Source organism: Acinonyx jubatus, chromosome D1, assembly GCF_027475565.1.
Source record: "Acinonyx jubatus isolate Ajub_Pintada_27869175 chromosome D1, VMU_Ajub_asm_v1.0, whole genome shotgun sequence".
Classification (NCBI taxonomy): Eukaryota; Metazoa; Chordata; class Mammalia; order Carnivora; family Felidae; genus Acinonyx; species Acinonyx jubatus.
This window is the reverse complement of record NC_069390.1, coordinates 51,477,949-51,499,971: the sequence shown is the minus strand read 5'-3', so window position 1 is coordinate 51,499,971 and position 22,023 is coordinate 51,477,949. Positions and strand designations below refer to the sequence as shown.

At 46.9% G+C, this 22,023-nt stretch overlaps 3 protein-coding genes across 20 annotated transcripts in view; 2 read left to right on the top strand and 1 right to left on the bottom strand.

The window, feature by feature from the left end:
- The first annotated feature begins 1,699 nt into the window (after positions 1-1,699).
- LOC106981170 (olfactory receptor 52W1) lies at positions 1,700-6,540 on the top strand. Of its 5 annotated transcripts, none has more exons than XM_053203576.1 (4): positions 1,700-1,889; positions 2,167-2,289; positions 2,976-3,038; positions 3,154-4,913. In XM_053203576.1, exon 4 carries the CDS (start codon positions 3,714-3,716, stop codon positions 4,674-4,676), a length of 963 nt encoding a protein of 320 aa, XP_053059551.1. In that variant the 5' UTR covers positions 1,700-1,889; positions 2,167-2,289; positions 2,976-3,038; positions 3,154-3,713; the 3' UTR covers positions 4,677-4,913. The 5 variants fall into 5 exon arrangements, 3 of the variants coding, with proteins under 3 accessions (XP_053059551.1, XP_026908608.1, XP_014934782.1); XR_008290485.1 differs by lacking the exon at positions 2,167-2,289 and adding an exon at positions 5,663-6,540 and having other exon boundaries at positions 1,701-1,889; positions 3,154-4,767; XR_008290486.1 differs by lacking the exon at positions 2,167-2,289 and adding an exon at positions 5,663-6,540 and having other exon boundaries at positions 1,706-1,889; positions 3,154-3,421.
- Positions 6,447-22,023, bottom strand: part of FHIP1B (FHF complex subunit HOOK interacting protein 1B) — a 166,270-nt gene continuing 150,693 nt past the window's right edge. For 8 of the 13 annotated variants that reach the window (XM_053203562.1, XM_053203563.1, XM_053203565.1 and 5 more), the window contains 4 exons: positions 21,009-21,788; positions 18,370-18,548; positions 18,050-18,212; positions 15,099-15,621 (listed from right to left, as the gene is read on the bottom strand). In XM_053203562.1, coding sequence (XP_053059537.1) covers positions 15,260-15,621; positions 18,050-18,212; positions 18,370-18,548; positions 21,009-21,788 — 1,484 coding nt within the window. In that variant the 3' untranslated portion in view covers positions 15,099-15,259. Of the gene's footprint in view, positions 9,027-15,098; positions 15,622-18,049; positions 18,213-18,346; positions 18,549-21,008; positions 21,789-22,023 lie in introns of those variants that run through there. The other 5 variants (XM_053203569.1, XM_027052804.2, XM_053203570.1 and 2 more) reach the window with 3 other exon arrangements.
- Positions 9,837-14,975, top strand: CD1H11orf42 (chromosome D1 C11orf42 homolog). 2 transcript variants are annotated; one of them, XM_027052805.2, is made up of 3 exons: positions 9,837-10,029; positions 13,555-14,353; positions 14,722-14,975. In XM_027052805.2, exons 1-3 carry the CDS (start codon positions 9,958-9,960, stop codon positions 14,958-14,960), a joined length of 1,110 nt encoding a protein of 369 aa, XP_026908606.2. In that variant the 5' UTR covers positions 9,837-9,957; the 3' UTR covers positions 14,961-14,975. The 2 variants fall into 2 exon arrangements, with proteins under 2 accessions (XP_026908606.2, XP_014934781.2); XM_015079295.3 differs by having other exon boundaries at positions 9,848-10,029; positions 14,624-14,846.

The window sequence follows — 22,023 nt, the reverse complement described above, 5'->3', positions numbered from 1 at the left end:
CTGCTATTTACTAACTGTGCGCCCTTGGGTAAGTTACTTATCTTTGTGCCTTAGTTCTTTGTCAGTAAAATGGAGGAATCTTTGTACCCCATTGCAAATACATGTTGTAGGAATAGGACTTAGAGCAGTGCCCGCACATAGGAAACTGCAGCCATTACTATAATTCAGAGAAGAGGGAAAGGCTCCTTTCCCTGTGCTCCCACCATATCTGATACTAACCTCAATGAATGCAATTACTAAAGTAGCCCTCCAACAACAGTTTGCGTCACTGAGTCCACTAGACAGTGAGCTCCTTGAGGGCAGCAGTGCCTTGTTATTGCCATCGTATCCTCACCATATGGTACAGGGCCAGGCACAAAAGAGATTCAATCAGATCTGCTATAAAGCTGGTTTTGAAGAGCAAATTTGTTCCAACCAATTGCTACATTAGGCAACTAAGTTGGAACTGAGTGAATTTCATATTTGTTTACTGTATGATTCCCTCTGCCAGAAACTAGGTGAATGCACAAAACTGCATTCAAAACTGCTGAACATAGCAGCAAAGGAAAATCCAACATCCACACACCTAAAACACCTATCACGGCTCAGGTTATGAACCCCACTCATCCACATCTGGTGTTAGAACATTCCACCCAATTTCGGATTCAGTAGTCCCCTGCTATGTGCAGGTTATATGTTCCAACATCCCCAGTGGATGTCTGAAAATATGGATAGTACCAAACTATATACACAGGCATACCTCAGAGATACTGCCGATTCAGTTCCAGACCACCACAGTTAATGCAAATATAGCAATAGAGTCAAATGAATTTTTGTTTCCCAGTACATATAAAAGTTATGTTTACACAGTATTGTAGCCTAGTAAGTGTACAATAGCATTAGGTCTAAAAAAAAAAAAATGCAGAGAACGTTAATTTAAAAACTTTATTGCTAAAAAGTGCTAACCATTATCCGAGCTTTCAGTGAGTTGTAATCACTGACCACAGACCAACATAACAAATATAATAATAATGAAAAGGTTTGCAGGGTGCCCGGGGCGGCTCAGTCAGTTAAGTGTCTGACTTCAGCTCAGGTCATGATCTTGCAGTTCATGGGCTCGAGCCCCGCCTTGGGCTCTGTGCTAACAGCGAAGGAGCCTGGAGCCTGCTTTGGATTCTGTGTGTGTGTGTGTCTCTCTCTCTCTCTCTCTCTCTCTCTCTCTCTCTGCCCCTCCCCCCTTTCAAAAATAAAAAAAAAAAAACATTAAAAAAAAAGTTTTTTAAATAATGAAAAAGTTTGAAATGCTGCAAAATTTACCAAAACGTGACAAGGACACAAAGTGAACAAGTGCTGTTGGAAAAATGGCGATAGACTCCCTAGTAGCAGGGTTGCCACAGACCTTCAATTTGTAAAAACCATGCTCTGTGAAGCGCAATCAAGCGGAGCACAATAAAACGAGGTATGCCTTGTACTGTGTTTTCCTATACATGCATTACCTATGCCAAAGTGTAATTTATAAATTAGGCATAGCAAGAGACTAGCCATAATAACTAATAGTTATAATATACTGTAATAAAAGTTATGTGAATGTGGTCTCTCTCTTACTGTGTTGTACTCACCCTTCTTCCTGTGATGATGCGTGAGAGGATAAAATGCGTGAGGACACAAAGTGAGGGGAATGACGCAGCATTGTGACGTGGCGTTAGGTTACAGATGACCTTCTGACGATTCGTCAGAAAGAGAATCATCTGCTTCCAGACCGCAGTTGATGGCAGCGGGCAATCAATTGAAACTGCAGCAGCGAAACCACAGATAAGGGGGACTCCCGTAGTCTCCCCTTCTACCGTTTCTCAGTTATTCACAAGCTGTTTCTAGTGTTTCCACAAGGAAAACTCCTTGTCTTTTTCAAGGTAATGTGTCATAGTTACTGGTGTGTTTATGTGCTTTCTAACCAGCTAACATATGTAGAACGGTACCACCATTTTGATTAGGGTCCTATCCTTTTTTTAAATGTGTCACTGGCGATGTTTTGGAATGTTGTGCCCTACTGCCACCTTTCCCGCAAGTCCTGTTTTTTCCTGCATTATTTTGTATAGCGTGGTGATTTTTAGGCTCTGCCTCGTTAGAGCAGAATCATACCCAGTGGACTCGGGGTTGATGGTATGTCTTTCTTTCTCATCTCCGTAGATACCTAAGGCTCCTGAAACTGTAGGAGCCCATGTTGGTCAGCAAACAAATGCTGTTTGGGCCAGCAGTACTGTCACACAAATAAAAGCAATAAATATATATTCATGGACAACGACATGCCAGGTACTGTGATGAGCAGTGGAGATACTGGCTAATAAGAAGCATTGCCTGTAACTCAGCCTAGTGGGAGAGAGAGAGAAAAGTAATTACAACAGAGGGGGACACATGCTATTCAAGAATATAGCAAGGTCTTCTCTCCAGACTTCAGGGAGTCTGTTTCTTTCCTTGCTGCCCCCATCTCTGCCTCCTTGCTCTACTTCCTGAAGTTACCTGTCAGCACAGAGCTAGGAGGCAGCACAGGGAAGAGTTAATGTGGCACAGGTGGGAGGGGTAAGGGCCCTGAGGGAAGCCAGTGGAACAGCTTCATAAAGGGCCCCAAAGGCACTGGTCAAGGTGAAGAGAAGCTGCCAACACCCAGTGCACAGGATCTTTCTCCAGTCAAGTCTTCTGCTGGTGTTTTCCTCCTCATTCATTTATCCATTCCATGTTTATTAATCTTCAGTAAGCTAGAGTCTGCGTGGAATCAGTTCTACTCACCCTGCCTCCTCCAACGTCAGAGATGCTTCTTCCACGTATGGCTGCTACTCTGGGTTGAGTGCCATTTCCTCCCCCTCTGTCACCTCCACTCCCTCTGGCACCCCAGAAATAAGACTTTAGCGGGACCCCCTTCTGGATCATGAGGAAGGTAGGGAGTCAGAGAAGTTCCTTTTTTTTTGCTGCCATTTCTCTCTTTCTCTGTTCCTTCCTAGGCCCAACTTCAAACCTCCAGCTGGTGTTCAAGTTTACTACTTAAGTATCAAGTTAAAAATAATGTAAGCACCCCCAAAACCCACCAGATTTTCTCTGGTCACATCAGGCTTCCATTTCCACTCAGTCCCATCTTCCTCACCCTCCTATTTCTCCTTTTCTCTGTACTTTCTTCTCCAGGGCTGATGCCCAGAATGTTAAAGATGGACAACACTGCAACTACTGTGCCCACCCCAATTGTAGAGCTGAGGAAACTGAGGCCCAGAAACTCTGCCTAAGCATATACAGTCAAGGACAGTGCAGCCTGGGACCTGATACCCAACCAGCTCTGGCTTTCTCCCCATCATACAGAGACTGAGATGGACTCTACTTTGGATCCTAAGGAAGAAAATCTTTCATGTCAGCCACAGCTCTCAGCTGACCTCCAACTGTACCAGCCACTGCAGCAGTGAGGCCCTCCTTCCTCATGACCAGTGTCTCCCCTGGTCTCCCCCTATGACACTCATGGGCTTTCAGGCACAAAGGATTCTCCCATCCAAGTTAGTGTAGTGACCTTGATTATCTGTCAAAACCCCCAACCAAAGGTATAACCCTGTGGTCCCCCAACCCTGCACTACCCCTACACATACTCCATGGATGGGTCTCTGCCGCTGTGATACCCCCCCAAAATCTCTCCCTTTATCCTTCCCCTTTCAGGAGTCATGCCCCCATGAACCCTAAAGCTTTGCCCCCTCCACAGGATGGCAGAAGGTCCACATTCCAACTCCACCTTCCCATGCCCAACCTTCTTCATACTGACTGGCATTCCAGGGCTAGGGCCTGCCCAGCCTTGGCTGACACTGGTCTTCGGGCCCATGTATCTGTTGGCCCTGCTGGGCAATGGAGCACTGCTGACATTGGTGCAGATAGATTCCACACTGCAGCAGCCCATGTTTCTACTCCTGGCCGCACTGGCAGCCACAGACCTGGGCTTAGCTACATCTATAGCCCCAGGGTTGCTTGCTGTGCTGTGGCTTGGGCCCCGGCCTGTGCCATACAGTGCCTGCCTGGTCCAGATGTTTTTTGTTCATGCACTGACTGCTGTAGAATCTGGCGTACTGCTGGCCATGGCCTGTGATCGTGCCGTGGCAGTAGGGCGTCCACTGCACTACCCTCTCCTAGTCACCAAAGCCCGTGTAGGCTATGCAGTCCTGGCACTGGCACTGAAAGCTGTGGCTATTGTTGTGCCTTTCCCTCTGCTGGTGGCACGATTTGAGCACTTCCAAGCCAAGACCATAGACCATGCCTACTGTGCACACATGGCGGTGGTAGAACTGGTGGTGGGCAACACACGGGCCAACAATTTGTATGGGCTGGCACTTTCACTGGCTGTGTCTGGTATAGATATCCTGGGCATCACTGGCTCTTATGGGCTCATTGCTCATGCTGTGCTGCGGCTGCCTACCCAGGAGGCCCGTGCTAAGGCCTTTGGCACATGTAGTTCCCACATATGTGTCATTCTGGCCTTCTATGTACCTGGTCTCTTCTCCTACCTCACACATCGCTTTGGTCGTCACACTGTCCCAAAGCCCATACACATCCTTCTCTCTAATATCTATTTGCTGCTGCCACCTGCCCTCAACCCACTCATCTATGGGGTCCGCACCAAGCAAATCAGGGACCGACTCCTGGAAATCTTCACATTCAGAAAAAGCCAGTTCTAATGGGAAAAAAAAAAAAAAAAAAAAAAAAAAAAAAACAATGGAGCCTGGTGGTGGAGGTGAAGGAATATTCAGAAGAGTCCAGGGCCTGGAGGTGTGGATTATGTCTTCTTTGTCCCACTGTCTACATATGACTGTGATAATCACTCAATAAATTATTTGCTGTGAAGCCTCTACAACACATATCGCTAGCATCTGCAGACTTTGGTCTATCCACATATCTTGCTTGGGAGGCAGGAGGCAGGGGGCTACATGTTACCATGCAGGAAAATAAAATCAGGAATTACCATGGCTTATAGTACACAAGATTTAACTTAAAGAAAACTTCCTTTCCTACCCCTTCCATTATTTTAACCTAAGTCTGCCCATGTCTCCACACAAAAGCTCCTCTATTGATTCTAGACCTGGGGACCTGGGAAGAGTGAAGCTGCCTCTGGAGGAAAGTGCTTGGGTAGTTTTCTGGGTTCAAAGCCCTCTTCATTCCTGGAACCAGATTCTGTCCTTAGGGAAGAAGTTACAGGCTTATTCCCCACATTCTGAGAATCTGGATAATGTGTCCAGATAGGGGTCCCAAAATTGGCCATTCCTAGTTCAGAGAATCCCCTTGGTTTCATGGGTTAGGGTCTATTTCCCCTACCTCCACTCTCCTGTCAATATCTCAAGAATTAATGGCTAGAACTCTCCCTTAGGAGTCAGAGGTCCAACTTAAAGATTTTGAGGGGCACCTGGGTAGCTCAGTTGGTCAAGCATCAGACTTCAGCTCAGGTCTTGATCCCACAGTTTGTGGGTTTGAGGCCCACATCAGGTTCTGTGCCTCCGTCTCTCTCTGTACCCCACCCCCCACTCATGCTCTCTCAAAAATAAACACTTAAAAAAATTTTTTTAAAGAAATTCTGATATCCCAGGAAATCATTGTAGCCACTTTACCTGCTTGCCTGAGGTCTAGTCACTATGGTCTCTTACCAATTTGCTCTTCTCTGCATCCTCAGCCAAGAGTGTTGAATTCCCAAATAAAATCTACATCAGCACCCCCATTTGGACTGGCCAACATCACTAGAAGCACAGGATGTTGGTATAGGAATATTTCACACTGCTGTGGCTACCAGAGAATAGAGATATTACACATGGTGTAACAGGGGATTGACCTTCAGCTAAGATTACAATGGAAGGGACATTGTGCAAAAGATCTTTCACACCAGCATGGAGCCCAGAATGAATATAATTTCAGACAAAAAGCAGGAATTCACTTTTAGAAGGTCATGGAAAGCTGCAGGCTGCACAGGCAGACCCAAGCTCTTTGGGAAAACTATCATAACTGCAGGTATTGGAGTCAGCCATGAGGACCTGAAGCCAAGTGCAATGCTAACCACTCAGCAAAACAGCTGGACCAAGTACCACGGGAAAGCACACAGAACAGGCGGCTGCAAATCTGAAAAGGCAGGTGACATCTTCTCAGGGCCACATGGGGTCTCACCAGGTCCTCACTAACAAGGAGCTAAAGAGAAAGCCCAGAAGCTCTGCGTGATTTTCAGAGGTGTTGTCACATTGAGAAGATTGACAGTTTTCCTTTGTGGCCTCAGTCATTCCCAAGACTAATCTTTTTCATGAAGTTCTGAGTTAAAAAAATTCCTCAGGCAATGATTTTGTGGATAATTATGACAAAATTCTAATCCTAATTGGAACTGAGTCATTAAGATGTCCATATCCTTCTCTTAGGGATTCCTCTTTGATAAATCTATCCTGACAAAATAATTAGAGATGTGAACAAAGATGTATGCAGTAAGATATTTATTACAACATTATTATAAAGAAATGTACGTGTGACAGTCTTGTGTCACACATACACACGCACACACTTTTTGCCTCTCCCCTCTGGTACACGAAAAAGGGAAATCCTATGCAGCCAATGTTCACAAGCAATGAATTCTGTCACCTTCCCACCACAGGAAACCTCTTGTCTAAGGCACCTTCATTCCCTGGTTGTGCACAGCTTCCCAGCGCAGCTGAGTCCAAGGTTGTGCATTGTTCATTGCAAGAACTTTCTTCAAGCCAAAAATCCACACCCTTGGACATTAGTATTTTGTCTGGATGGAGAGCACACACATACCTACCATGTGATGTGTTCAGAAGACTACCAGCAATCCCCTACTCCTCACAAAACCTGAGAGTAATTCTAAGCGCATAATCCCTTATCCACAATTCCAAAATAAAAAAATCTTTGAAGAAACAATGTTTTTTTCATAACTTTGGCCAAAAACCTGACCTGAAACATCACGATGGTATCTATAGTATTTATGTATTTCACTTGGTGTGAATATTCATACATTTAGCTGCAGAAATATTGATGTGTTTGATTATAGGGCACTGTCCTAAACCTCAGTGGAGTACTCCTTTATATACAATAAAGGCACTATATCCCTTTCTAAAATCTGAAAAATTCTGAAGTCCAAAACACATCTGTCCCTGGAGGTTTCAAATAAGGGATTTGGGATTTGTACACTTATCCCTATAGCCTGAGAGAAGTTAGGGCTCTTTATCCCTTGGAAGTCTTCACTATCAACACGATTCTATACTGCCCTGAAGCCTCTTGCAGAGAACCTCATGTTCCCTAAATAACCAGCCCCTCTCTTCTCATGCTGTCCGGTCCAGTCGCCACTCAGATACGTTGCAGATGATCTGTGTCCAGGGAAACCCCCGAATGTGCCACACTGGAGGCAACCCCATGAGCAGGCTATGGCCCGAACAGCCCAGTCCTGAGGCTCATCAACTCCATCCAGCACTCAGTTGTCATCTATTTTCCTTCAGTAACTTTCAGTCTCAGACTCTGAGCCAAAGTGAAATACAGTCTCACTTAATGTCAGGGTAGGAAAGTGTGGAATGCAGGGAGCCTAAAGAATCATGATCATCAGCAAAACAGAAGATATGGGCTTCTGGCTGAGAGTTCATCTGTACCCAATTTCCCCTCTGAGCCCCCCTGATGAGAATCTGAGATTCTCATCACATTTCACCAACAGCCCATCATCCCTATCCCTACCCTCCACCCCCTTCTCATTCTGGAACCCCATCAGGATCTGGATACCCGTGTTTATCAGTAACTCCTGTCTCCGGACCTCTGCATCTCTACCTCCCTGCACTGTCTGTATTGCCCCACATCTGTGTGCCTTGTCCTAGTGTATGTCTCTCTCCCCACTGCTGTCTACCTCACTCAGGATTCCCTTCTGGAGGGAACAGAGGTGCCAACTATGCTATACCAGATAATCCCTCCTGGCATAGGGCTAAGAGGGCACTAGAGGAAGAGATTTGGTTGTGCTTGTCCTGACAAGGAGCCTGGGGTTTCTGGTTTGGTCTCTGAAGCATTTCTCTCACCTTGCCCACTTCCTTTTCACTACACCACTTTGAACATTCACTGGGCAGGCACCCTCCCACCACACACTCGAGAGCAGAAGGAACACAGCAGTTTCTCCCTTCACCAAAAAGGGACTACCATTTAAATTTTAATTTAAAAGCTGGAATCAGGGGCGCCTGGGTGGCTCTGTCGGTTGAGTGTCCGACTTCAGCTCAGGTCATGATCTCACGGTCCGTGAGTTCGAGCCCCGCGTCAGGCTCTGTGCTGACGGCTCAGAGCCTGGAGCCTGTTTCAGATTCTGTGTCTCCCTCTCTCTGACCCTCCCCTGTTCATGCTCTGTCTCTCTCTGTCTCAAAAATAAATAAACATTTAAAAAAAAAAAACTTAAAAAAAAAAAAAAAGCTGGAATCAGGCTGACTTAGGCTTGAATCCCAGATCCTCCATTAACTCAGTGTATCCCTTGCACTAATTTACTTAACCTCTCTGAGCCTTTTAATTCACTTGTAAAATGAGGAAATAATAGTACCTACTTCAAGAGGTTACTAAAAGGATTAACCAACATAACAGATTCAGAGTGTTTGGCATAGCTTCTAACATGGGATATTTGATATTAATTCCTCTCCTGGAGCGCAGTCCCATGCCCAGAGCCAAACCTTTGTTTAAAGACCGAGCACCCATATATATATACCCTTAGCTCTAACCTACCCTGAGGCCAGTAACATCATGTAGGACCATTCCCTGTGCCTCATATTCATACCTCAGCCAGCTCAGACGATGACCGACTTTATGGGACAGCTCTACATGCTGGGCCAGCATAGGAAAGGATGCTCCCCATACAGAAGTGGTCTTCCTAGGCATGCAGGAGACTCTCAAAAGGGACTCAAGAGAAGACTCTTTAGACAGATAAGAGGCAGAGTCAGAGAGTAGCTACTAGAAAGGCTCTCCAGAGTGGTTCTTCTCTGAGGAAAAAACACTCTTCTTCTCCAGCAAACACCAGGTTGAGATCTCTGGACAGAGACACAAGGGGAAATCACACATAGATTAGGGCTGCAGTAGGTAAGTGCCAAACAGACACAGATCTCCCTAGGACATGGAGTGGTGCATGAAGAAAAATTTCCTCAAATTTACCTGGGTAATTCTGGCTTCCTGAAAGTCCTCTCCAGTTACTAAGGCAACATTGTCCCAATTAGATTCTCATCCTCCACATTGTCACCACTCAGCATGACACCCTCCTACACATACACCTGGTATTCATTGCAATTGTAACCCACTCATTAATAATGGGTTTCAACCTAGGCTGTACATCAGAATTGCCTGAGGAGCTTTTAGAAATCCTGATGCCCAGGCACACTCCAGACCAATTAAATTAGAATCTCAGGGGGTAGGATCCAGGCATCTATAGTTTTTAAAGCTCCTAGGTAATTCCAAAGTATGACCAAGGTTAAGAACTACTGCTTGGTTCTCAGTCTAAGTCCTGATCTATACTTCCAGTGTGTCCTTCAGGACCCCTATCCAACCTCATGAAGAAGTCACCTGCAGCTAATAAGGCAGCACAGCAAATTGATTCAATAAGGCTGCTGAAGGGGGAAGCCTGATTCTGCTTCCTTTAAGAACTCAGACCAAGAACTACACACACACACACACACACACACACACACACACACACACACACACACAAATGCACTCAAGCACCCCTGCATTTTCCTCCCCTAAGGAGGAGAATGGATAAGTGACTCAAGGGTATGGACTCATGCTGTGCATATAGTGAGGCTAGGAAAGTGACCGCCCTCCCCTCACCCAAAGCCCCATTATCTAGTAGGACCTCTATGACCTCATGCTATAGTAGGTCAAAGCCTAAGGCCTGGGGCCTCACCTCTCTGGGCAGCTTGGGGTTCCTGCAGCAGCCACTGCCCTGCCTAACCTCTCCCATACCCCACCATGTTGGTTGGTACCCCCCACCTGCTGACACTGGATGAAGCTGATGCCACCTGGACCCTCATCAAGGATAAAGTAAGAGAGCTAAAGAGAAAGGAACAAAGTGTGACCTAGATGGGTCTGAGCAACTTATGAGTAGGAAGTGGTGGGTAGCTTGAAGATAATAATATTTACTCAGTGCTTACTTACACGCTGGACACTGTACTGCTTTGTACACACTGTCCAATTTAATCACAATTGCAAAAAACAGCAAGAAGTTCCTTCAAAGGCAGTAAGAATTTCTGAGAACAGAGACAAGTGCTAAGTCAGGGTAGGACTTATGAGGTCAGGAAGGCTTCCTGGAGAGAGTGACGTTCTAGCTAGGCAAGTGGGAATTATTCTCACATAGAGGAAAGAGGAATGTTTAATAAACACCTAAATGAGTTAGTGAGCAGGTGGGTGGGTGAGCGAGTGAACAGTGTATAATTAAAAGTACAGCATATGCAAAAGCCAGGAGAGGATTTAAAAAAATTGCATATTTGTGAACTCAAATAGTCTGTAGAGCAGAGTTCACATGAGTAGTGGTGAAAATGAGGTCAAAGAGGTACAGAGGCTGATCATGAAGGGCCTTGTAAGCTTTCTAAAAAAGCTTGGACTTCTTCACAGATACCCCCTCCACCTTAACATCCACAAAATGAGAAATTTGGGTTTTGAGCCAAATATGGAGATTTTCAGGAGCAGGCAGATGTCAGCTCTGAGTTGCAAGTACCCCTGCCAAATCTAGATGGCCACAATTTCTGAATTTGGAGAATTTAGGGATCAGGTTCTGGTTACATAATCTGAAGGACAGTGAATTTAAAGCACTCATAGAAGGCAGCCCTTCTATCAAGTTTAAAACAACCATCTTAAAGTAGTGCCTACTAGACTCAAACAGCCTTAATAGATATAGCTCCCATTAGAAATGGAGCTCACCACAAAGGTCAGCTTCCCAGGGAAGCAGAAACAGGAGAGCCAAGCCCTCACAAATATCAGAGTACCTAGCTTCAGCAGGTTGGTCCTGGACAAGATCAAGCATTTCATTAAGATGAAAGTAAATGCGGTCATCAACCAGCAGACAGCTACATCTCTGAGCATCAGAAAAATTCCCTATTTAAATGGAAAATTGTCAGGAAAGGCAAAGTAGATACACAATAAATCACTGGTGATATGTGGCAAATTCAAGGAGCAGGACACCTCTAAGTAACCTGGTTTCCTCTCTCCAGAACTGATAGTTTATTGGGCACTTTGTAGAACATACAGTTAACCAAAATATGGCTTGAAGTCTCCTCATTCAGAATTCATACCAGCCGAGGTATACCCAGGAAGAAAGTTTTCCAACCTCACTTTCCCAGGCTGCCCCTGGGAAATCTAAATTTGCAGGCTTCTATGTTCCACAGAACTTTTACCCAGAAGTAAAGGTGCAGTGGGAACAGGTAGTGGTCTCACATGGTGACTCTACAAAGAACAGTCCCCCGGCATAGAACTGAGTGCCCTATTTTCCCTATTTTAGGATAACCACTGGGGGCCTCAAGGGTAAGAAAAAGAGCCTATAAACCTCCCCACCATGGCAAATTCATGTCTATTCTGGGAAAAACCCTCCAGCTAAATCAGGGATTCACCTGATCAGAAACTTGGACCATAAGAACAGGTATTTTAAATGTCAAAATCCCACTAAAGAGGTACCTCCTGGAGACACTCCTATTTGTCTTATTTGTATAGGATCCTAGGGACCAAAGGAGCAGCTAGGGTAGGATTCTGAAGTTATATTTGGTCACTATGCTTTCTTTGTCATGGGGAAGAATATTCTAAACAAAAATGCCAACCCACCAATGCTCTGCTCTCACCCCTGGTAACCCAACTGGCCCTTCTCAGAGCTTCTCAGAGAACTGTTCTTCCGCCTGATGCCCCCACCAAAAATAAAGTATTTCATGTCCCAATGAAGCAAAGAAGAGGAATTATGGGAAATTCTTCCATGCAGATCAAGAAAAAGCACCATGATAAACACTAGTATTTCAAATGGAAAAAAAAGAAAAAGCACCATGTATTTCCCTGGCCAGGCGACAAAAGACAGTACTCTTCAAGCTACTTCAGCTTGTCCATAGTGCAGACACAACTTGATCAGTTAGCGACCCTCCCTCCTCTTATGCTATGGGGCAGCACTTCCAAAAACAGTTCTATGTAGCAAAAAGCAGATTGACCATAAGGGATCATTGATGAACTCTACCAGAAGGCTGGCAAACTGGGCAAGGCCAGGGGACAGGCATGTAGGAATTGGGAGCTGAGGAAGGGCAGTAGAACATAGCAAAAATGCTATTCTGAAAACAGAACGGGTCTCAAACAGGAAAGGAATCCAAACAAGGAATTTTATGTACTGGCTAGCAGACCACAGAGCCAGAAGTCTGAGCTAGCAGTATCTTTGATGAGTTGAGATCATATCTAAGTACAAATACTAGAAAGGATCGTACAAGATTTCCCAGTCGGTCATGAAGTTAAACTTTCCAGAACTGGGTTAACCAAACCAAAAAAGGCCAAGACAAGAAGGACAAAACCTAGAGGAACTAGAATCCCTGAAAGCGTACTAGAAGAACCAGCATTTCAAAGATGAGGCCTCAAATCCCTAAAGGAACTCTCTCCTGCAGTTAGGACAGAAAATGTTTAAGAACAGTCATTCCAACCTATTTCTGTGTACCCATTTGTGGTGAATGACATCACCCACCCAATCAATCATCTAATAACTTATCCTTCAGGATTCCTTTTCTCACATTCCTTAAAGTGATCAAGTTCTACTAATTCCATAACCTAAATATCTTCCCCCATTATTTTAGTTGAAGGCCTCACCATGTTTTGCTTGCAGTATTACAATACTCTTAACTGATCTTTCTCTCCCCTTATTTTGTCTTCCTACTCAAAATTAACTTTCTAAAGAGCCTTTCTGATCTTGCCTCTCTTGCCCAGAGCCCTTCAAGTGGTTTTCCATTGCCCTCAGGACCAAATTCCTGTCACATTGCATACAAACAAGATCTTTCAGTCTAGTTGCTGTGTGCTTGTCCCTCTTCATACCCTATGCTTAAGTGCAAGGAAATTACGTGTTCCTGAATGTGCCCCACCTAGTTTATAAATTCTGGTTTTTAAACTGGTTGTATCCTCTCCCTGGATTGACCATCCTCCTACCTAGCTGATTCCTTCAAAGCTCATGTATTACCACCTAGAAACTTTCTCTGATCCTCTTCTATCAAAGAAAAAAGCTGTTAAATCACTACCTGTCTCCTCCACACCCGTGTTCTCTATTATCTTACTTAGCTGACTACTGTGTACATATTTGTCTCCTCCATCAGACCGGGCTATAATAGGATAAGGTCAAAATCTCATGCTTTTATGTATTCCCAATATCCAGCAGGGTCTGGCACACAGTATATTCAAGGTTTTGCTACAGGAGAGAACTAGGAAATAAGCAGGAAGCCGTCTGAGCACATTGTAGAGATGTAATTGCACAGGGAACAGCAGGAGGGTCCATCTAGAGTAGGCTACCAGGTAACTCCTGACCCTAACTCAGTCCCTGACCTATAAACTGGCCATCTGCAGGTTATCGAGGAGCGCTTTGGGCCCAATGTAGTGGCAGTACCTTTCCTGTCGGATGCAGCCTGCTATGACCTACTGGGTGTGCTAGTGAAGCAGTCCCGACCAGCCCACATACGCCTGGCTTTACCAAGTCGGCAGGGTCGGCGGGCACTACAACCAGTAGGGCCACTACCAAACCTCCTGGAGCAGGTAGGATCTAAGGGTGCCTTTGCCCACTGCACTCGGGAATACTCACCAAACGGCCGGGAAGAGATAGCCTATGAAGAAATGCGACTATTGGATGGGCAGCCCTGCAGGATCCGCCTGCACATGGGTGGTCTGCGCAAGAAGGTGGCCTTCCTGCTGCTGCCACCAGCTCAGGTGAGCCTACAGCAAAATCTTCCCTGGCTCCGAAGCACCCACAGCATCTATGTCATCTACCAGGTCTTCTCCTGTTCCTGGCTGCAGCTGGGGCTGTTGCCTACAGCCCAAGAGCCCCAGCTGCTCCGGTTACAACGGTCCCTGCCTGTTGCCTTCTCCTGCCTCAAGTTTTCACTGCAGCCCAAAGGAGTGCTGGGACCACAGAAGCCTCTGACCAAAGATCCACTGCCCCATGGGGCCAACTGGGTCAGACCCAACCTTGGGATCATGCCACCTCTGGCCCCCATGTCAACCCCTACCGACACCCCTGAAGCTACTGATGTGCCCCCACCTGCCCCAGCCACACCTACACCACCTCCTCAGGAAAGGCCAGAAGGCAGACCCACCAGATTTTCCTACAAGGGCCGAAACCCTTTCCGCAGGGGGCCCCAGATGCTGTCAGGTACTGCTAGGGGATATGAAGTTGAGACGGATGGGATCTGGTGGAGGGAGAGGGCATGGGGAATATAGGAATGTGTGCCCCAGGAATGTGTGGGGCACCCCTAACACCACACCAGATCCTGGTGAAGGGGATGGAGGGAGCCAGGGGTGGTGAGATGGAAGCATGATCCTGGTGAGGGGGTGGGCACAGCACAGAGGGCCAGAGGGAGGGACCAGGAAGGCAGAAAGACCAGGGCATGAGTCAAGCTGTGACTATCCCCAACCCTGGCAGAGAACTGGCTCTTCAGCCCCCGCAGCCCCGCACCAGGAGTCCAGGGTGGGGGCCCCGGGGACCCCGACCGGCACTCCATGTCCCTGCCCCTGCTGCAGGGTCTGTCCTCAGAGTTCGACAGCGACGAATGAAGCTGAGGCGAGAGATTCAGGGGGCAAGGCCCCCAAGATCTGGCATAGGGATACTGGTCCCCAATAAACATCAGCTACTGGTCCCCAATAAACATCAGCTGCTGCTCCCCCAAACCATCCTGGGCCCATGCTGCTTCTTCCGTCTTGGGGCTGGAGAAGAGTCCCTACTTTTTTCCCCTAGGCTCCATGACCCCCTCACCCTTTAACGGTGTAAGAAGCACCTTAAAACCTTAAAACCAATGTCCTCATGAGAGAGAAAATACCCCTGACCTCCTATTTATGTACAACCTTCCTGGGGCCCCAGCCCCAGAGAAAAAGGGTGGGAAAGAAGAATGAGCAGAGAATAGAGATTTCCCTTTTATACATATTGCAACAAGTTCTCCATAAAACATTCATCAGAAATAAATTAAAAAGTCCTCTTACCACTGCCTCCAAACATAAAAAGGAGCCTATACCCCGGCCCCAGCCCAGGCCACTGGAGGCCCTGATTGTCCATGGAAGAAAGTTAAGGATTGAGGGGCCCGAAGCCTGAGACAGGAGGACCAGATCCCTCCTCTGAAGTATCCAACAAGAAAGGCGAGGTGACAGCATGGGCCTGGGAAATGGCAGCCAACTCCTTGAGAAATTCAGGGAAAATGACTGCACAGTAGACAGCATTCTTGACTCGCAGAGCCTCACCTTGGCGCTCAGGGGCCCCACCCCGAGGGGGTAGAACCGGAGTTGAAGCCCCAGGGGAGCCCCCACCTAGGCCAAGTCCTGCGCCGTCTCTCCCAGGCTGAAGAACCAACTGTGCCGCCTGCCGGGCCCTGGTTGGACTGTGTGCATGCCGCAGGAGCAACTCCCCCAAGGATGGCCTCCGGCTCTTCACTGGGAATAAATGGGTATCAGGGATCGTGAAGGTGCTGGGGTAAGGCATGCTCTCTCGGTCTGAGAGATGCCCCCCTCCCTGGGTTCACAGTAATCTGGACTAGGACTCTAAAACCAAAATGCTGCCTGCCCAGCATTTTTCCCTCCATCCAGCCTCCCCACCAAGCCAACCATCACCCTTAGTCTTCTCGGTCAGTCAACACAACTGCTTCATTCCCAACCAAGACCCCTTCTCCATGCCCTCTCACCCTGAGGGACTCTCTAACTGCTCCTCCCTTTCCAATCGCTATTCTACCATCACTAAGCTATTTCTCCTCAGTCCATAACACAGGCATATCTTATGCTCCTGAACTATCTATAACACAGGACCCACAGCCTCTACTCCTTCAACACCTACAGGGCGTATATCCAATCACAGTCCAGGGGCTTTACCACTTCCATCATACTCCACTATCCCTCCAGAATCTGATCTCCTGTGCCATCACTTCGCCAACCACCAGTCTCTCTCCTAGATCCACCAAAGCCTACTCCCACCTCATGTCAGTTTAGGCAACTTCACATGGCCAGACAAACTTCACCTCACTTTAGACTCAAAGGAACCATTTAAAACACTGCTGTCTCTCCTAATTTTCTTCCTAGATTCCTGTCTCTGGATCTTTGTCCCATCTCTAGGGCCTAGACTCTAGGGATCTAGTCTCTAGATCATGTTACAGTTCCCACTCTCTATCTCTAATACTGGCTACAGAGGTACGCTGTACAGGCCAACTAAATACGGCATTCAGAACCCTTCACAACCAGGCTCACATGCCCCCTCTAACCCCTTCTCCAAACTCTTTACACTCACTCCTGCTTTTGTGCCCACACAGATCTGCTCTTCCTGGAACCCTCCAGGCTTCTTTCTTGCTTTTGTAGCCTTCTAGGTCTTAATTTTGCTCTCCCCACTGTTTTCATCATCCTTGGCCTAATCTTATTATCCCCACCCCTCTGAAAAACCTCTGATTTGCCCTCCACTGACTTCCCATTTCACTGCCTTTATCATACTGTACTGTAATAACTTGTTTCTAGTTTATATATAGGTCTTCTATCTCATACAGTAATCTGTGAGCTCAAGGGCTTAGACTCTTATTTATTCTACAGTGAACACAATGCTAGCACTATGGAAATAAGACATCTTCACATGAGGAAATCATGCTAAGGAACTATAATAACCGTTCTGGTACTGTCTTCCCAACCCACATCTCTCATACCTCCATCTCACCCCTGCTCTCTTGCTCTTAGCATATTATTTTCCTTCCTACTTTGATTAGCAAATAAAGGACTTCAATTTCCTGACTTTTCCCTCCACACCTCACAACTCCATGGGTACATATCACTTCCTCCTTTGATCTATCCTCATTTGCCTCAAAAGGAGGAAAAAAAATCTTTTCCTGCCCAAAGTTAATCCTTTCCTGGTGCAATGGATCCCACTATTCCACCACCTTTGGGACCTTGCTTTCCCAGTTATGACATTTCTCTAGTCACTCTCCAGACTGACTGTCAGCTCTTTAAAAGCAGAGGTCTCATCTTATACCTCCCTGAGTAGCCTGTACCAAAGACAATGGCTAGTACATACAGCAAATGCTCAGACACTTGCAGATGGAAGATCTAGATTTAAAACTGCATGGTCACATTTAACTCTTCCTTCCTCCTTGTGCCTCACAACCATTCACCAAACTCTGCCAAGACTTCCTTTTCATTTCCACATTATCAAATTCTTCCTTCCTGTTCCCACTATTCTAATTCAAGCCTTGCAGGTCACAGATGCATTTCAGCAGAAGCCTCCTGACTCTATTTTCTCCTGGCTCCAATTCACTTAGCACATGAACTAATATGCTTATCTCTCCACTCTCATATCTAAGAACCTCCAGTGGGTTCTCACTGCCCAAAAGATCACAACTTCTACCCAGTCCAACTCCTAATTTGAGAACCTAATCTGAACTCTGGCCACATCTTTCCAGCCTTATTGCCAACTGTTTCACCACATTCCAAATCCCCTGTTCCAACAAAATAGTTCGTGCTGTTGCCTGGACAAAAGAAAAAAGCCATCCCACTCCTTTGGCTACCCAAGTCTTATCTATCTCAAGAACCATGTCAAATGCCATTCCTGTTCCCAAGCTGTAACAATACCTCAACCTAGAGACTACTCTGTCCCCTTGCCTGTCTTACTACTTCAGCAGTTTTTGCTAGTGCTGCTGATTTGGCTCTTAGAGGACACAACTGTATTTTATCCTGTGACCAGAAGCCACAGGACAAACATCAAGACTCAATTTTCTACAACTCCTCAGTTCATGGCACAAGGTTTCACCCTTAATAAGAGTTCAATTAACCTGGGCTAATTAGCTATCTAGGGAAGATAGGAAGAGGACTGGAGTGGTGGGGTAGGCCTCACCTAGGGGATCGGAGCGGCGGGGGGTAGGTCCTGCTGCAGGGCCCTCGGCCCAGTCCAACTTGCCACGGGCAATGAGGTACTTCTTGGCTTTGGATAGCAGTGCTGGGAAGTCCTCCTGGGAGGCCGCAAAGCTCTCAATTTTATTCTTCACAGAACCCAGCACCTATGAAGCACAACTTCATGACATTTCTGTGTGGCTCTACACTGATGGTCCTTTCTAATCCCACTGGGCCTGTTCCCAGCCCCCCCAGGGTCACTCCAGCTGCGGGCCTGGCCCACCATGGAGCCTGGACGCACCCATGCATGCATGCATCGCACACCTGCAGCAGGGACTTGACACTGGGCTGGAAGACCATGTTGGTGTTGAGCAGGAAAGAGCGGAGCAGGGGCTGGGGGTGACAGGCCAGCTGGGCCACCAGCCCCGTCAGCAGGAAGTTGACATAGACGGAGTTCTGCAGCATGTTCTCGAGTTTGGCAAAGAGCACAGCCATGAAGGGGCCTGGGGAGGTTGGGCACAAGGATACAAGGCCTGAACACAATGCACATCACACGCATTCCTCCCAAAACCGAGAGACCCCCCGCCACTAGATGAAAATCATTTGTATGTCAGTGTCTGGGTTATATTTAAGTATCCTATGATCACCTACTCTGGAAGAGATGAAATGGTAGATGCCATGTGGACCCAAAAGTCCACACGCCAGCTTTACACTCAGGATGAAGAGCCAGATCATAGGCTCTGGAGTCAGACAGACCTGGTTTCAAATTCCAGCTTTATCCTTTACTAGTTAAGCTGCTGGATGAATCAAAATTCTCTAAGCATAGTGTCCTACTTAACAAAATAAAATATACCCACCTCACAGGGTTATTAAAAAGATCAAAGAAATATTCCTATAAAGCAGTTAGCCCAAAATGTAGCAAATCATAAGTTTTCAGTAATAACTATACACTACATAATGTCTCTCAGTATTTTAAAAAGTTTCACCCAAGAGACATAACAGAAGAAAGAACAAGCAAGAAAGTGATTAGGACCAAAAGAAGAATCAGGTTACACACAAGACAGAGGATAACACTACACCTGGATCAGAAAGAAAGCAAGAATGAACTGTAACAAAGACAAAGGTAACTACGAAGGCCAACTTAAAAGATAGGGGAGAAATCTCTGGGAGCCCCAAAGAAGAAATCAGCTGTGTTCAGGAACTGGGAACCAAGAAGGTAGAAGAGAATTTATAGAAAAAAGTTTAGTTCAGAGCCAGAGAAAACTGACTCAGAACAGACTCTTTGCTGGGTGAGAGGATAACAGAAGGGATTAGAATGATCTACTGGGAGAAGTGGCCTCAACTGAGCCAGATCACCAGCAGGAGGACTCTAGAGCCATCAGTCTGTCTGACCAGTGATCTGTAAGGGAAAGGGATTAAACCTAAGAAATGCACCATGAACTGAGACAGGAGAGCAACAAAGGGAAAGAGGCAATGAATTCCAAAAAAGATCCTAGAACATTCTCCACTCCAAATGCACGTGACTGGCCTTAGCTCCATACAACTCTAGCTTAACAGGGTCCTAAGACACCCCATAACTCTGTCCTTCTGTTTCTCTCATTTCCTGGGGCTTTCTTACATGAGAAAATTCAAAAAGCTCAGAAGAGTTTACAAAGAAGAAAAGGGACACAGCTTCAATTAATGTTTCAAGAATGTGGTAAAACCTGCATACCACCTTCTAATGGTACTGAGCAGGAAGAAGCAAAGCTTAAATAAATGGAAACACATTTTCTGTAGTCTGCAAGACGGAGTTGTTGTGACTCTAGAGCAGAAGCCTTGATGCTATGCAAGCAGGATGGCAGCATATCCCAGGCCCAGTTAGGACATGTACTGCTCAAGGCACAATAACTTGACTACAAACAACCAGAAGATGGGCATATACCTTGGTCAACTTATATCTGCCTTGCAGCCAAAAGATGACAATCCTAGTAAAAAGCTACCACGTGCTGAGTTCTCCCAAGGTACCAGCATCACAGTAAGTGGTTTACACGCGTCAATGATATGAAGGGACACTAACTCAAGGTGTGTCTAGACACTGCTTCTCAGAGGTGGTGTATTTTGTTTGTTTGTTTTCCCCCTAGAGTGAGGTGGGGAGTAAGGATAAGAACCAGATAAGAGCTGGGATGGTAAAGCTGGATCTCAAATAAAAACAAAAAGGAGTTAGCCCAGTCACTCAGGTCAGGTCTAACTCCAGGGTCTTTAGAAAGACCAGAAGAGCTCAGTTGGGGAGATCAGAGCTACACTTTTCTCATTTGCCCTCAAAGAGGCATTTCACTCTATCTGCTTCAGTCCTTACTACTAATGATGAGTCTATAAGAAAGTCTTACTGGGTAATTATAGCAACCAACAAGGTACAAGGACAGAAAACAGCAAAAACCTGAAATTGAGTCCTTCTCTAAAGAGACTAGGAGAAGAAAGGAGGCCAGGGCAGAGTAGGGGGAAGAACGCCAGAAGAGATTATCCTAGGTCACAGAAAAGTTGATAGGAGACCCAACACCCAGACAAATATACGGGTGGGAACAGCATGGAACAGCATGGCTTACAGATGCCTCACATACAGAACACCACATATGTCCTCCATATGTATTGTTCAGATATATTGCTGTGATTTACCAGGAAACACCAAACACATCCTGATCACAATCTCAGGAAATGGCCAGACTAGGGAAGAGGAGGAACATGCACATAGAACATACAAGGCTCAGACATAAATTAATACTCAAACCAGCACAAGCATGGAAGACATATAGACAGACACAGAGACCCAAGTATGACATGTATCTGGAAGGGATCCAAGCAAAATGGATGAGGAGCTAGGCAAGTACATGGAAATGACATGGAAAAGAAGTCTCAGAAATCAGCACAAACATGTTGAATACATGCAAAGAGTACGCAAAGGGGAAGGCCTAGGCTAAGTAGCTTACCAGTGAAGGGCTGGCTTGGCAGCTGGTTGAGCGTCCGCAATGGGCTGCTGAGGAAGGGGCCGGGGGGCTCAGGGGGACAGATGAAGCTCTCATAGGCCTCCTCCTCCTCAAGAGGTAGTGGAGGCTCTAGCGGGGGTTCTGAGCCAGCCCCCCCATTGCTTAATGCCACCTCCAGTTCCCGGAGCTCCTGCCCAAAGCCCTCTAGTCCTGCCATGCCCTCGGAGGTGCTCTCTAGCAGTTCCCCAGCCCCCTCCTGAGGCACCCGACGAACCTTCTTGGCCCCCTCAGGCCATGGTCCTGGCACCCCATTGAGCTGGGGAGGGGGCAGGTGGCCAGGGCCCTCCCCTGTACCCCCAGAAAGCCCTCCACTCCCCAGCTCTTCCTCCTCCCCTTCCCCCACATTGTCCCTGTCCTCCTCAGGCAGTAGGCTGCGTTTCTTAGTCCGGGAGCCAACAGGACTAGGCTCAGGAGGGGGCCGCTCGCCATCATAGGGGGCAGACCAGGTACGGCAGGCTCGGACACACCGGTCCACACCACGGCGCGCCTCACGCAGATACTCCAGGTAATTGTCTTCCAGCTCACCAGGCTCCTCCACAGGGCTGGGCCGTCGGCCAGGGCTGGAGGCTGGGGATGCAGCAAGCCCTGGTGAGCGAGGGGCTGGAGCTGGGGATTCCGAGCCACCCAGACTCTGCTGTCGCAGGAAGAGGGCCAGACGAGACGGTGTGGAGGGCCGGGGCACTGTCACCACAGAAGAGGAGTCAACACTTGGGCTTCCAGGGCCTACAGAGGAAAAAAAAACATAAGAGGAATCAAAGAGACAGAGGGCCAGGAGGAGGAATAAGGCACCTAGGGAGACTAAGAGAGAAGGCAGTGAAGCAGCAAAGAAATGTGACCTATTTAGGCAGCTGATTCTCCACCCTCCAAATTAAGCTTTTCTGCATCCACCACCCCCTCTCACCACCCCCAATACCAAAGAAACAATGGAAAATAGAAACAATACATGACTGGAATGAAG